At 43.2% G+C, this 14334-nt stretch overlaps 1 protein-coding gene across 5 annotated transcripts; it reads left to right on the top strand.

Moving 5' to 3' along the window:
• Nucleotides 1-690: 690 nt before the first annotated feature.
• Nucleotides 691-13701, top strand: ogt.1 (O-linked N-acetylglucosamine (GlcNAc) transferase, tandem duplicate 1). 5 transcript variants are annotated; one of them, XM_061080118.1, is made up of 22 exons: nt 691-1097; nt 2732-2882; nt 3512-3755; nt 3865-3933; nt 7235-7351; nt 7438-7517; nt 7948-8143; nt 8263-8403; nt 8528-8628; nt 8784-8937; nt 9451-9552; nt 9643-9822; nt 10127-10285; nt 10409-10498; nt 10582-10707; nt 10864-11034; nt 11117-11233; nt 11388-11558; nt 11932-12084; nt 12176-12428; nt 12669-12792; nt 12876-13701. In XM_061080118.1, the coding sequence occupies exons 1-22, from the start codon at nt 1061-1063 to the stop codon at nt 13051-13053; spliced, it is 3114 nt and encodes a 1037-aa protein (XP_060936101.1). In that variant the 5' UTR covers nt 691-1060; the 3' UTR covers nt 13054-13701. The 5 variants fall into 5 exon arrangements, with proteins under 5 accessions (XP_060936101.1, XP_060936100.1, XP_060936097.1 ...); XM_061080117.1 differs by having other exon boundaries at nt 9643-9840; XM_061080114.1 differs by having other exon boundaries at nt 2702-2882.
• The last annotated feature ends 633 nt before the right edge of the window (nt 13702-14334 follow it).

Below are 14334 nucleotides of genomic sequence, written 5' to 3'. Positions count from 1 at the left end.
TTCCTTCATGTGTGTGCAGTTTGTTTAAAGGTACATCCATTTTCTAACTTGGATGTAATGTACGTGCTGGAACTACAATGCAACTGACTGAAAATTTAATAATCTTGTTTTATTAAACATTAAGCTTTTGCACTAGTCGCTCCAATCCCAGCTGCGCAGGAATAGTTGTCTATACTTTTGTGCTTTTGCGTGCAGTTTATTCTGTTGTGTGCTGTATTTAAACAGGACAATTATGACATTATTTTAACTCAGGTCTCTGAATTAAAATAATGTCATAATTTTCCTGTTTGATTATTTTTTTATCTGTTGCCTTGAATCCTACAGACCTTACCATGTCAAATATATTTAAATGTTATATGACGTCCAATATTAAATGTATCCTATTTATACTTGAAGCATGTGTATGGTCCATGGCGCGGCTTTATCTTTGAAACACAGTGATATCGTTTGAGCGCGGTCTCAATGCACCAATGTCTCCTTCCGCCCAGTGTTATATTTCATTTATTTATCTCATGTTTCGCGTGTAGCAGGTGAAAGTTTAAAACCAAACGTCCGCACAGCACATTTCAAGGCCACGTCTGGTTGATTATCGTTTTCCTGACACGACATTTTACGCGGGTTTCGTGGTAATGGCGATGGGAGGATCTACTTTCCCCTGACAAAACGAGGTCCACCCACTTCGCCATTTCACGAACTGTGGCAGCTTCGCAGCGAGGAGCAGAGGAGTCGTGACTCTAGCGCCAGTTTGAGCTTCCACCATTTCAACTCTGGGTATTTCTGACTTCCTCAGATGATTAACTAACACCAGACCGTCCACTGACCAGTGTGGGACCAGCGGGGATCTGCTGTGCGAGGCGAGGACGAGACAAACCAGCCATCGAAGGTCGGGCTAGCTAGTGAGCTAACACTTAGCCATCGAGCTAACACCTAGCCTGCCCCGCAACGTGCGTGCTGGTCGCCGCCGACAAAGACTCCACGTCGGTCGCTTTTTCTTTCTGATCCCCGTCGCCTGCAGGAAGACACGTTGACGACCACCGTGCAGGACACGAAGGCCAAGGAGATGGCGAGCTCCGTGGGGAACGTGGCTGACAGCACAGGTTGGTTGACCCCCCCCACCCCCTGCTTGACTCACGTTTAGCAGCGAAGCGAGCTGCAGAGACACCGCCACCATCTTCCGTGTCGGCCCGGGCCTGTGGCTCCCCATTCAAGCAAATGCAAATCAATGAAAGGAAATCGAACACAACAGCATTAGCTTTGTTTGTCCACAACCACTCTCGTGTTTGATCACATTAAAGCAGAGTAAAGGGCCGTGGACTCGGGCTAATGCTATTGTTAGCATACCTAGCAGCAGTCAGTGCCAAACCAATGGATTTTCATCGTAATCAGATGGTCGATCATTTCGACGACTAACTTAGCAGAATACATGAATCTCGGAAGTATTACTGGTGCGGATTGTTTTTTGGATGGATTTTGCGTATGGGCATTTTGCTGGTGGCCATCATGTAGCATCATCGGTAGCCAAACGCTGTTGTTGTGTTGCACGCCAGAAAATGGCTCCCTCCATTTTCACACCACAGACAAACCACGTCAGGTGCCAGAGGACTGACACCAGCGACTGCAAGTCATGGTTTCTCCATCTATTAAAACGAGTCATGTCGTTCTCAGTTTGTGTCCATCACACTTCGGAGTATGCTTTATCTGATTGTGGTCACTCACTAAGTCTATCGTTATGTAATACAACCCCCCCGCCATGCACATGCATGTATGAGGACGTAGTTATTATGGGTGGATGAAGCTGATCTACTGCGATCATGACTTGTGATTCAGCAGAATGGCGGCTGTGTGCAGGTGTGTGTTTAAAGTTCCTCCCCCCCACCTGCTGTACACTGACTGTACAGTATGTGTCTGTGGCTTCATGTTGTTGCTGCCACACCCACAGTGAACTGAGCTCAGGTTACACTTCAGGTTCATATTTAATTTAAGATGTGGGTAAATATAACACATCGAGTAGCAATATAAACAGGGTTCCTACGGTCATGGAAAAGTCATGAAAATCATGGAAATCCATTGGTCAAAATGTGTATGAACCCTGTATAAATCAGAGAAGAAATATTGCTAATGATAAACAATATATATATTCAATACACACAAGGTGGTTTTTGAATTTAAGTTTGATGTGACAGATGTACTTTTGTCTTTTTCTAAGGGAGATGCCAGAATTTCTGAGTTGCTGTCATTGTATCCCTCCCCCTGTTAGTCCTTTCTTCCTGTGCATTCATATTTTTTTCCCACCTTTTTGTTCTGTTCTACTGACCATATGTGTTTAACTGATGGACACACAACTTCATAATTCATTCAGCCTGAACTTATATGAAGTTATAATCAGCAGCACATAGCAACGTACACAAATATTAAGGACTAAATTGTTTGACAATATGAAGTTACTGGTTAGTGTATGAGCAGTGCAACCTTACATTTTCTCAAGAGTAATATTCAACACAAACTAGATTTTTAATTCAACTGTAAATCTAAAAATGTAAATGTAAAGTAATATACATGTGTTAAGATTGCAACGCATGATCATTGGCAGCATTAGACAAATCTCCTTATTTGTTTGTGTGTTTTTCATTTGTCAGCTTTAATTTCTTCCATCACCTCTAACGTGTTGTTTCCCCCTGTTTGGGATGTGTTGGTGCTCCAGAACCAACAAAACGTATGCTTTCCTTCCAAGGGTTGGCAGAGCTGGCGCACCGGGAGTATCAGTCAGGAGACTTTGAGGCAGCCGAGCGCCACTGCATGCAGCTGTGGAGACAGGAGCCCGATAACACGGGCGTGCTGCTGCTCCTGTCCTCCATCCACTTCCAGTGCCGAAGACTTGACAGGTGAGGTGCGGGGGGGCCGACCACTGAACATGCGGAAGTGGCAGCGAACAATGGGGGATTCTCTTGACTTTCAAAGCACACAGCTGCTCTGGGGAAGTGATAGGCAACAACTGCGCTGGAAATAGTTCTTGCTTGGTTTAATCTTGTCTTTTGCTTTCCTCTCAATCATAACACTGTTGGTGGGAATCACTTTGCTTCACAGGTGCCATGGTGGAGGTTATGGGTGTTGTGAATCACAGGTTAAAATGTTTGATGATGTTTCTGCTTCCTTTAATGCACCTAATGCAAACCGTATACTCCAAGGTGATTTTGAAGTTCATTTGCTGGCATTCTCCTGTCAAGTGCAGCACTAACAGAAATCAGTCAGTCATCTTACATTGTTCATTAAGATGAACATTTAACTTTAAAGAATGCATATGTTCTGCTGTGTGTGAAGTATTAATCTTTTCAGCGTTTTAAGGATATTCATCCAAATGTGCTGTTTCAGTGCTCACCCTAACTTCTTAAAACAACTTTTTCCTTCCATTCACTCGCACCTTGACGCTGCCTCTACGCAACCCATCGAGTCAACACTGCCAGCCACTCCCTTCAGCACTGTAACCATTATGTTAACTGTTCTGGTCCTACAGGTCCGCTCACTTCAGCACCTTGGCCATCAAACAGAACCCAATGTTGGCGGAGGCCTACTCCAACCTAGGGAATGTGTACAAGGAGCGCGGCCAACTGCAGGAGGCCATAGAGCATTATCGCCATGCTCTGAGACTAAAGCCCGATTTTATTGACGGATACATCAACCTGGCAGCAGCGCTGGTGGCCGCGGGAGACATGGAGGGAGCAGTGCAGGCTTATGTGTCGGCATTACAGTATAACCCTGTGAGTGAAATGGTATATGTTGAAATCTTAATCTACTGAGAGTTCGAAGAAAAATACATACATATGTGGTTTATTATAGCAATAAAATATATTTTTTTTTCCTCCTCAGGATCTTTACTGTGTGCGCAGTGACTTGGGCAACTTGCTCAAAGCCCTTGGGCGTTTGGAAGAGGCCAAGGTACGTTACAGCGCGATGGCATTTGTTTAGATGTGGTGTTTGTGTTTATTTTTTTGTTTCCTTTTATTTCCCCTTTCCATACATTTTAGTTTTAACTTTCCCCCACTAGGGTCATAGATGTCCCTTTTTCCTTCTGATATTTTTTAAGCCACGTGGATTTCTTTCCCTTCCACCCCTTTGGCAAAAATTAAGGAGGTCAAATTGTAGCTTTTTCACATAATTCAGTTCAGTGAGCTTCTCACCCTTAACCTACCAGAAACCATTGGGAAATTTGGACTGGAATGAGTCAGCAGCCATATAAGGCAACTGACCCTTCAGTAATTTTTAAAATCATACTACACATACTTTCCATTGCTAACTTTTTACACAGCCACATGTAAATCGTTTTTCAGTATAGTCTTTAAATTACATATGTCCCCATTCTGTATCACTTTTACTCACAATGTTCTTTGCTTTACCCCTGGCCTTTAACCAGAGGTCAGCCCCTCCCCTTTCAGGAAGAAAGGCTGGAGTTTAAATTTACAAAGTGAATCGATTTGGTTATTTGTGAACCTCGGCCTATGCATTTTCATATTGCCTTTGGAGGGAAAATGCTGGCTCGGTCTTTGAAGAATACGTGAACTGATGAGAAGCTAGTAAGACTTTGCCTTGCATAAGATAAGATGGTTTCTAGCCTGACCACTATACTCCAATGTAATTCATCAAGTTCCCAAAGACAAGTGTTTGGTCCCAGTTTGCTGTCAGCACATTTGCTGCCAGTGTGAATTTTTTTATTTTTTTTTTATTTTAAATGTTTCACTTGCAATGTTTTAACTTGCATTGTCACTCTATTACAGGGGGTTTCTGGGTTGGGTCAAATCTAGAGATGTGGAGTTGTCCTACTGGTTACAGGCCATCTTATCTTGTGCTAGAGGGGGGTTAAGGAGTGGGGAGGAGCATCAGGGAGCCGCAAGCTCCCCTGCTCTGTCGCTCCACCCCCCGCGCGCTCGCTAAGGATTGGTGGAGTGCGCGCATAGAGCTGTCTTCCTGACCCTTCTGCTATGACCAATTGGTGTTAGTTATTTTTATTAGAAATTTGATCGCTAATAAAATCTGTGCTCAGCTGGTTATCAACTCTGATCACCGCTGCCATTGAATCGATTTCTTTAACAGAGCTAGTTTTCAAGTCACTTAAAATGGTCCATGCGGCATCAGGCAGATAGCTCCCAATCTGCATTCCACCACCTGCGTCAGATGCTGGTATAGAAAGGCAAAAGTACGCGCAGCAACAGCGATGATCTCTTTATTTCAGATTTGTGGAGGCTTCTAGATACAAATAATTAAACCACAGACTTTTCTCCCTACCCCATTGGCCAGGATTCAAGAAAGCAGGCCAGGATAAAGAAATCCAAGTCTGAAAAACATTTCATGAAAATGCTAAAAGAATAACTGAAAGGCAATGATTAATACTTTTTCCCTTTTCTTTCAAACGTGTAATATTCCCGGAGACATGGGATCAGTTCATTTGGGTAAGATCAAGCCAGTAACTGCCCTCCTGTAGTTGGACAAGCAAACCAAATTGATGGACAGCTGGATGCCTGACAATATTTAATTGATAAACTGATCACATCAGAGCCTTTCTTCCCTCCTTGTTACTCTTCAAGCATTCCTTTTGTTTTCTTTGAAATGAAACATTCATTGCATGAATGGAAACTACGAATAGTCAGTTTTCTGTTTGTTGTGATTTGGAAGAACCTGTTATATCTCCATATTTTAAAAAAAGAATTTATTGTTTGAAAACTTTACTAACGATCTTGTTGTCTGATTTTGTCTTTTTTGGTTTTTCCACAACTGATATTGTTATTTAGAAGGTTTCAGGTGGGTGAAACTATTCCTGCGTAGGTGCCTGGCGGAAAGGAACACTAGGGCAGCCTCAGTCCTCTCCTCTTCTTCCAGCCAGCTGCGGCCACCACTCTGACAAAGTCCAAAAATATGGTAACGGGTTTGTAACTGCCAACAAAAGAAAAACCACCTCACTTTATGCTTGAGCTCCTCTATCTTGTGGCTTCCATTGAAGTAACAAAACAAATTACAATAAGCATTTCTTAAAATATTCTATACTAATTACCCAATTCTGTATTAGTAAAGAGAAACTTGGATTTGGAAGCAATAATCGTGAAAGAAAAGTAAGAACCCTCTAACTCTTACATGTTGGTTATTTTTCCTATTATGTTTTGTTTTTCCTTCTTTATTCGGAGTTGCAGCGTTCTGATGATGCAGATAGTGCGCTGTGAGTCTGCAGTAGCGCAGGGGCTGCGCAGCGAAACCCTCCAAGCGACCAAAAAGTCGGAAAGCGCAAGCATGCGACCCCCACCCCCTCTCTACCTTGGGCCTGTTTGTTGTGGACCTCTCCCCACTCTCAACCAGCCTCGCTCCCAAATGCCCCAGATCTCAGATTTAATATTGGCTTCTTAGAAACATTCCTGCCTTGTTCAGGAAATGTTGTTTACTCATTCAACGACAAACAATTGTAAAGTTCCAAATGCCCAATGTTTTAACATCAGTCTTGTCACTGGTTGAAATCTCCTTCCCCACAATTCCCCTGTATTCTGAGATACTTGATGGGTGCTGAGTGTGTGCCAGTCTGGTGTCGCAGGTGTTCTGCTAGGGGTTGGTGGTCTGCAGCTCTCTCATCTGGCCTTTTAGCGAGCGCACAGCGAACGCAATGACCTTTGCCAGGCGCAAGGTCACGCAAGCGGCATACTGTGGTGATAGTGGCAATACACACACCGCGCGCTTGCGTTTGTTGCGCATGCATTACAGGGACCATCACCTGCACAAGACGTCATTCATCCCAGGTTGTGAGATATAATAACCACATCAATTAAGCATAATTTGTGGAGACAAACTATTTTATTCAAATTTTAATTTAGGACACTACAAATCTATAATGGTATTATTCAAGAGCCATTTTTATACCAGAATGTGGAAACCACTACATTTGGCGAGTGTTTTCATAACTGCAGGATGAGGGCTGACGTGTGGGTGTTGGTTGGATTTGCGCAGCGCAGGAAAAAGCAAAGCAGCTTAGCGCTGCAGACGTGCGCAAGCAAGCCCATGCTGTAGACTCACTTTTTGCCATCATGGAGAATTGTCACTAATTTTGCTTTCTCTGCCCTTTTTGTTTTTTTCTTACTTTTATTCTCAATCTTCTATTTATTTTTTTTATTTTACAATCCCTTGTCCTCCCCTCTACAAACTATACCTCTCCCACTCTACCTCTCCTCCTTTCCTGTGGTTTTTCAATGTGAACCCACTGAAGGCTTGTTACCTGAAAGCCATTGAGACTCAGCCCAACTTTGCAGTGGCTTGGAGCAACCTGGGCTGTGTCTTCAATGCCCAGGGAGAGATATGGCTGGCCATACACCATTTTGAAAAGGTATTTGTTGTCACACCTTCTACTACTTTCTGTCTTTATATATTCTTGTTGTGATCCATGTTGCTAAGCTTGGTTTCATTTTTTAGGCGGTCACTCTGGACCCAAATTTCCTGGATGCTTATATCAACTTAGGAAATGTTTTGAAGGAAGCCAGAATCTTTGACAGGTGAGTCCAAATCATGACATGTACCCTAATACTCCATTAATGTATTAATGTCTAGTCCTTTGTATTTTTGAAAAGTAACCACACCTCTTGTGGAATTTTAAAATGAGTCAAGAACATAGTTTGTTTTATTTCCTCCCTGGCTGTGTTGGTCTTGCAGCTGTGTTTTCACATGCCATTGTTAAAGCAGGGGAAGTGAGCTGTATCTGCTTAAACAGCTATTATGGCCAGGACTGTGAGTTCAGCTGCTGAAACTGGTTTTACTGTAGATTTCAAAAGTTAAACAATGTGCCCCAATAGTTTTGAAGTCTGAAATATTTTCAATAAGGCCTCTCTTAATACCCCTAATGGCTTGTTAAAGATATTTGAAGAAAATAAAACTACAGTTAAAATGTCAGTATATTGAGGCCTTGTCTTCACCTTGTGTTTCCAGGGCTGTAGCTGGTTACCTGAGAGCCCTGAGTCTTAGCCCCAACCACGCGGTTGTCCATGGAAACCTGGCCTGTGTCTACTACGAGCAAGGTCTCATTGACCTGGCTATTGACACCTACCGTCGTGCTATTGAACTGCAGCCCCACTTCCCAGATGCCTACTGCAACTTGGCAAATGCCCTGAAGGAGAAAGGCAATGTAAGGCACTACTTGATATGTGTGACCGTTTTCAACAACACAATCTTGAATCTTTATCGGGTCTTTTTGAGTCATAAGCATTTACTGAAATTAGCTTAAAGTCCCACCGTCTCTCCCAGGTGTCGGAAGCAGAAGAGTGCTACAACACGGCCTTGCGTTTGTGTCCAACCCACGCGGACTCCCTTAACAACTTGGCCAATATCAAGCGTGAGCAAGGCAACATTGAGGATGCAGTGCAGCTGTACAGAAAAGCCCTAGAGGTGAGTTAAGAATTGTATCCCTGTCTGGTATGATGGGGAAATATTGCTGTGTTCTGTATATTAGCATGGTATATAGGACTGTTCTGTTGTAACCTTTTTTTTTTTTTTTTTTTTTATCCATCAGGTGTTCCCAGAGTTTGCAGCAGCTCACTCTAACTTGGCCAGTGTCCTGCAGCAGCAGGGGAAACTCCAGGAAGCACTCATGCACTACAAGGAGGCCATTAGGTTTGAAAATGCTTTAGGAGCCTTCTGGCTTACTTTATGTTAATGAGGTGTTATGCCCACATAGTAGAGGCAAAAATACCAGTATTGTGTAATACAGTAAATCTGACCATATTTGAGTTTCTTACATAGGTTGGTGTTTTTCTTTTTGATTTTAGAATCAGCCCCACATTTGCTGATGCCTACTCAAACATGGGTAATACACTGAAGGAGATGCAGGATGTACAAGGCGCTCTTCAATGCTACACCCGTGCCATCCAGATAAACCCTGCCTTTGCTGATGCACACAGCAATTTGGCCTCAATCCACAAGGTATGGATAGTTCTTACTTTTGATATCATTCTCTTATGACTTTCAGTTGCGATAAAGATTGTAATGGATTTGGAAACCCTCCCTCCTCTCCCTGAGACGTAGTGCAGCTCTCTGTCCTGTTTGGGGAAGTGCAAGAGCATGGCCAAGGTCAAAGGCTTCACTCCCTAGTCAACACAGATATGCGACTGCATAAGCAGGCAATACTGTATCCAGAACTAGAAAATACATTTACTAGTTCAGGAACTAGCCAAACACAAACTAAATGATCTTTGAGGGGTTTAAAGTGTGACCTCAGGAAATCAGACGTCAGAATATGAGAGGACATCATGCACAGTTGTATTAATTGATTCTGATTTTCTCCATGGCCTAGCTTCGATATATTTCAGCATAACGTTAATTGCAGATGTATTTTTAAAACATCAAAATTTCTACTTTACCAAGAGACAAATATATAATTTTACATTTTTGCAACTTCGGGCATTGTCGTATTTTAATCTTTGTCTTTAATTTCAGGATTCTGGAAACATCCCAGAGGCCATTGCATCTTACCGCACAGCCTTGAAACTCAAGCCAGACTTCCCAGATGCTTACTGCAACTTGGCACATTGCCTCCAGGTTCGTAGATATGTGTTCTTTTATACGAGCAGAAATTATTCAAAGTGAATAGTACATTACTAACTTCTGTAATTGTTATCACTCCTCCAGATTGTGTGTGACTGGACAGATTATGATGAGCGAATGAAGAAGCTTGTGAGCATCGTCGCTGATCAGCTGGATAAGAACCGCTTGCCTTCGGTGCACCCACACCACAGCATGCTTTACCCACTCTCTCACAACTTCCGCAAGGCGATTGCTGAGCGCCACGGGAACCTTTGTCTGGACAAGGTACACAAAATGATGAAAGCAAGTAACCTTTAATTCACTTTTTTGGGAGGTGGATGGTGATGGCAGTGGCTGTCTGCTGGGATAAGTGGGAAGGTAAGGGTTGGGTGAGATACAAGATGTTTCTGACTTTGTAGGAAAAGAGCAATATGGTGGTGAATGGGTTGCTTGCAGGGATTATGTTAAGGGTTGTTGCTGGACATGATTTGAGAACAAGATATGTCAAGTTTTTTTTATCCTATCTAAGTCAATGTAGAATGGGTTGTCTTGCTGTAGTTATATTTTTACCCTCGTGGTCATCCTACAGGTCAACGCGCTGCACAAACCTGCTTTTGAGTATCCCAAAGACCTGAAGGCCAGCAGTGGACGTCTGCGTGTCGGATATGTCAGCTCTGACTTTGGCAACCACCCGACGTCTCATCTGATGCAGTCCATTCCTGGAATGCACAATCCTGAGAAATTTGAGGTGGGTGATCTTAATAGTGATTTTATTTCTAGAGATGATCAACTCAACGTGCAATATAGACCCTTTTGTATGTTGAAGCGTTTATTTGTTTAACCCATCAGTGAATAACTTATTTTCCTCCAGGTGTTCTGCTATGCGCTAAGCCCGGACGATAGCACCAACTTCCGTGTCAAAGTGGTAGCAGAGGCTCATCATTTCACAGACCTCTCACAGGTAACTGTCACAGCCAGGAGTTGCTTCTTTATATGTGGTTTTAATTCCTTAAAAAATATAATAAATGATTCCCTTTCCTCCAGATCCCTTGCAATGGCAAGGCAGCTGATCGCATTCACCAGGACGGACTTCACATTCTAGTCAACATGAACGGATACACCAAAGGAGCCCGAAATGAGCTGTTCGCCCTCCGCCCAGCCCCCTTACAGGTAAACTCTTAAGATGTCTTCAAGTTGACACAATTGAGGAAAAACACGTAAACGCTTCCTTGCTTACATTCAGTCTGATCTCTATTGATGAGAGAATACAGCGAATGGTTTGCCTCAAATAATTCACTAAACGTTGGTCTCTTTTTTTTATATCAGTGTATGTGGCTGGGTTACCCTGGAACCAGCGGGGCTCCCTTCATGGACTACATTATCACTGACAAGGAGACCTCACCTTTGGAGGTGGCCGATCAGTATTCTGAAAAACTTGCCTACATGCCCCACACGTTCTTCATTGGAGATCACGCCAACATGTTCCCTCACCTCAAGGTCTGTCCATCCTCACAACGCTGCTCTCTTTCAAATAAAAGTAACTAGATGGTGAATAAAATTAAATTTTTTTCATTCACAGAAAAAGGCAGTGATTGATTTCAAGTCTAATGGACACATCTTCGACAACCGCATTGTCCTTAATGGTATAGATCTGAAGGCCTTCCTGGACAGTCTGCCAGATGTTAAAGTAATAAAGGTGAGTTTTGGGCTTCTACAGCATTGTTTCACTGTCCATGTTGCATTGTGGAGTTTTGGTCTCACTGACAAACCAGAATGAAACACTATGTTTATTGATGATACAGCACTGAACTATACCCAGGCATTAAAGTTGAAACTGTTCTTTTTGACAGATGAAGTGTGACAACAACCAGGAACCTGCTGGGGAAACTAATGGAGCTCTGTCCATGCCAGTTATTCCCATGAACACTGCAGCTGAAGCCATCATCAACATGATCAATCAAGGTCAAATCCAGGTCACAATTAATGGCTTCACTGTCAGCAATGGCCTGGCCACCACACAGGTACGTCTGGCTCGGACACACTTGACAGTATAAATGCACATAATGAGCTGTATCGTATGGGCCTAAAGAGTCTGCAAATGCTGATACCAAGTCCAGAGCAGCAAATTAATATAGCTCGCTGCTTTTCCAGATCTTTTCAGCAGCCTCTCAGACTATGTTCCTAAAGGTAATGTTCGATCATGAAAGTAAGGTGGTAGCGCAGAAGTGTTGGTGAAGGGAACTGGTGTCACAAGGGACTGGGCTCAACATAATCCTACAATCATAGCTTGGCAGGATACTAATATCAATTGGTTCAACAATTAAGACCAGTCACACAGAAGCACTTTGGCAACTTCACCGTAAAACACTTTTGTCCCCCCCTCCCCACCCGTAGATCAACAACAAAGCTGCTACTGGCGAGGAGGTTCCCCGCACAATCGTTGTCACAACCCGCTCCCAGTATGGTCTTCCAGAGGACTCCATCGTCTACTGCAACTTCAACCAGCTCTACAAGATTGACCCCCCTACTCTTCAGATGTGGGCCAATGTAAGTTAGCCATACATGGATATAACTACTTTGAATGTTCCTTCAACTCTGCAAAAAATGAATATTTGTCTCAACTGCCTTCTCATTGCAGATCCTAAAGCGTGTATCCAACAGCGTGTTGTGGCTTCTTCGCTTCCCTGCCGTGGGCGAGCCGAACATCCAGCAGTACGCTCAGAACATGGGTCTGCCTGGCTCTCGCATCATCTTCTCCCCTGTGGCACCCAAGGAGGAGCATGTGAGGAGGGGCCAACTGGCTGATGTGTGCTTGGACACTCCTCTTTGCAATGGTCACACCACAGGCATGGACGTTCTCTGGGCTGGAACACCCATGGTCACCATGCCAGGTGAGGGCACTAGGATTTCCGCATCATGATTTGTTTATTCTAATTCAAAAATTCTGAAACTACAATGGTACCTTCAGCCAGGCCCAAGCGCCCCTATGAAACCACATTTAAATTCAATGCATCTGGATTTTTATTTGGATCTGCACGAAATTACACACACTCATAAATATCATTCCAACATAAAGATCAATGAGTTATACTCTCTAGGCTGCTTTTTAATTGTGAAACCTCTTTGTAAAGGTGAGACCCTGGCCTCCCGTGTGGCTGCCTCACAGCTCAACTGTCTGGGCTGCCCTGAGCTCATAGCCCAGAGTCGTCAGGACTATGAGGACATAGCGGTCAAACTGGGCTCTGACATGGAATAGTAAGTACACCTGATCCATTTGATCCATTACAAAACATCTTTTCGCAACACCAAGTCTGAACATTTTTCTCCCTTCCCTCCAGCCTGAAGATGGTTAGAGCACGTGTGTGGAAGCAGCGAATCTGCAGCCCTCTTTTCAACACCAAGCAGTACTCCATGGACCTGGAGAGGCTCTACCTGCAGATGTGGGACCACCATAGCAAGGGCCACAAGCCAGAACCTCTGGTCAATTTCCAGACAGAGACGAGTGAGAATGCCTGAAGTGGAAGATATCGTTTCCCCATTTACCCGAGCCATGTATATCCCTTGCCATCTGGTTATTTGTTTTTTTCAGCCCCCCAGCTTGAATCGTCAGCCTCCACTCCCTCCCCCGTTTCTGAGCAACTCCATCTGTCTGTCATTTACTATTGATGGGACTCTTATTTGTGAAGGAGCCTAAAGATGCACACATGTGACACCCCATCACATCATCTCATCTGCATTTCCTGAGCCAGATAGAGCCTGAGACTTTCAGGCAGCTCATCTGTGACTCTTGTCCTGAAAGTATATTTGGTGACCATGAAGGGGTCGTGAATGCCCTGCTTGCCCCTTCCGTACTTGGATCAGTGGATTTTTGTTTCTTCTGTCTGTGTGAACACAGGACTGACTGCAGCTTGTGGAGAGAATGCCCAGCCATCATTACTCTTTGAATCTATTTATTAATGGATAAAGAGTTTTGCGTGTTTTAAAAGACAAATGTTGCACCATGAAAATTGTTACTCTGACTTGCTTTTCATCAGCTTTAACGTGCAAATGTAAAACATAGATTGCAATTGTTCTTTAGTTTGTCTTAAGCTGTTATTCAATGAATGCAATTGGTAGATGTGCAAGTTTTGAGGAATATGTCAAGATAAAGAGTTCTTCCCCTCACCTAATGCCAACTTATATTTTTGTTGTTAATCAAAGGATATGTTTAGTAGCTGTTGTCCTGTTTGATGTCACACTCTGATTTTTAAAAAATGATTGGACAAGGCCGGACAAAGAAGTTTCAGGTCATTGGAAAAGGCCCAAACTTCCGGTCAGATGTCAGAGCTAAACACAAATTGATCTTTTTTTTTTTAATTAAGGAACAGCCTAGGTAAGTATTTTCTAAGCAGTTTTTGTTTTTGTAATGTCTGTTAACCCTTTGCTGTCAATGATGCCATAAGGCTATAAATATAATAAAAAAATTAAAGATGGCAAAACTGTCCTGTATTCTACACTGCACAAAATACTGGGTCAACAGTAGCTAGATACAAAGCTAGCCTTTTATTAATGTGTGTGTGTTCACACCATAAACAGTCTATGGTTCACCTATCATGGATCAATCACTTAATAGGTCCTATATCCCCAGTGCTGGAGAATGACTCCAACATGGATAGTCATTTTTTTCCCCTACCCTGCACATTTTTGTGTATTTGACCTAGAGCTGAGGTCTGCTGCAGGGTAACGCCTCTAGGAATGCTCCATTAATTAGTCTGTGAGAAATCAGTAAAAAGGTTGAAAAACACCCCATTTCTCAAT

Source organism: Limanda limanda, chromosome 10 (genome assembly GCF_963576545.1).
Source record: "Limanda limanda chromosome 10, fLimLim1.1, whole genome shotgun sequence".
Lineage (NCBI taxonomy): Eukaryota > Metazoa > Chordata > Actinopteri > Pleuronectiformes > Pleuronectidae > Limanda > Limanda limanda.
This window is presented reverse-complemented; position numbering and strand designations above follow the sequence as displayed.

Excerpts from the sequence above, each read along its gene's own strand:
- ogt.1 (XM_061080113.1), top strand. The coding sequence starts at position 1,061 with ATGGCGAGCTCCGTGGGGAACGTGGCTGACAGCACAG. Across the intron at positions 10,499-10,581 it reads ATTTCACAGACCTCTCACAG|ATCCCTTGCAATGGCAAGGC; the intron begins GTAACTGTCACA and ends CCTTTCCTCCAG. Across the intron at positions 12,429-12,668 it reads ACCCATGGTCACCATGCCAG|GTGAGACCCTGGCCTCCCGT; the intron begins GTGAGGGCACTA and ends CTCTTTGTAAAG.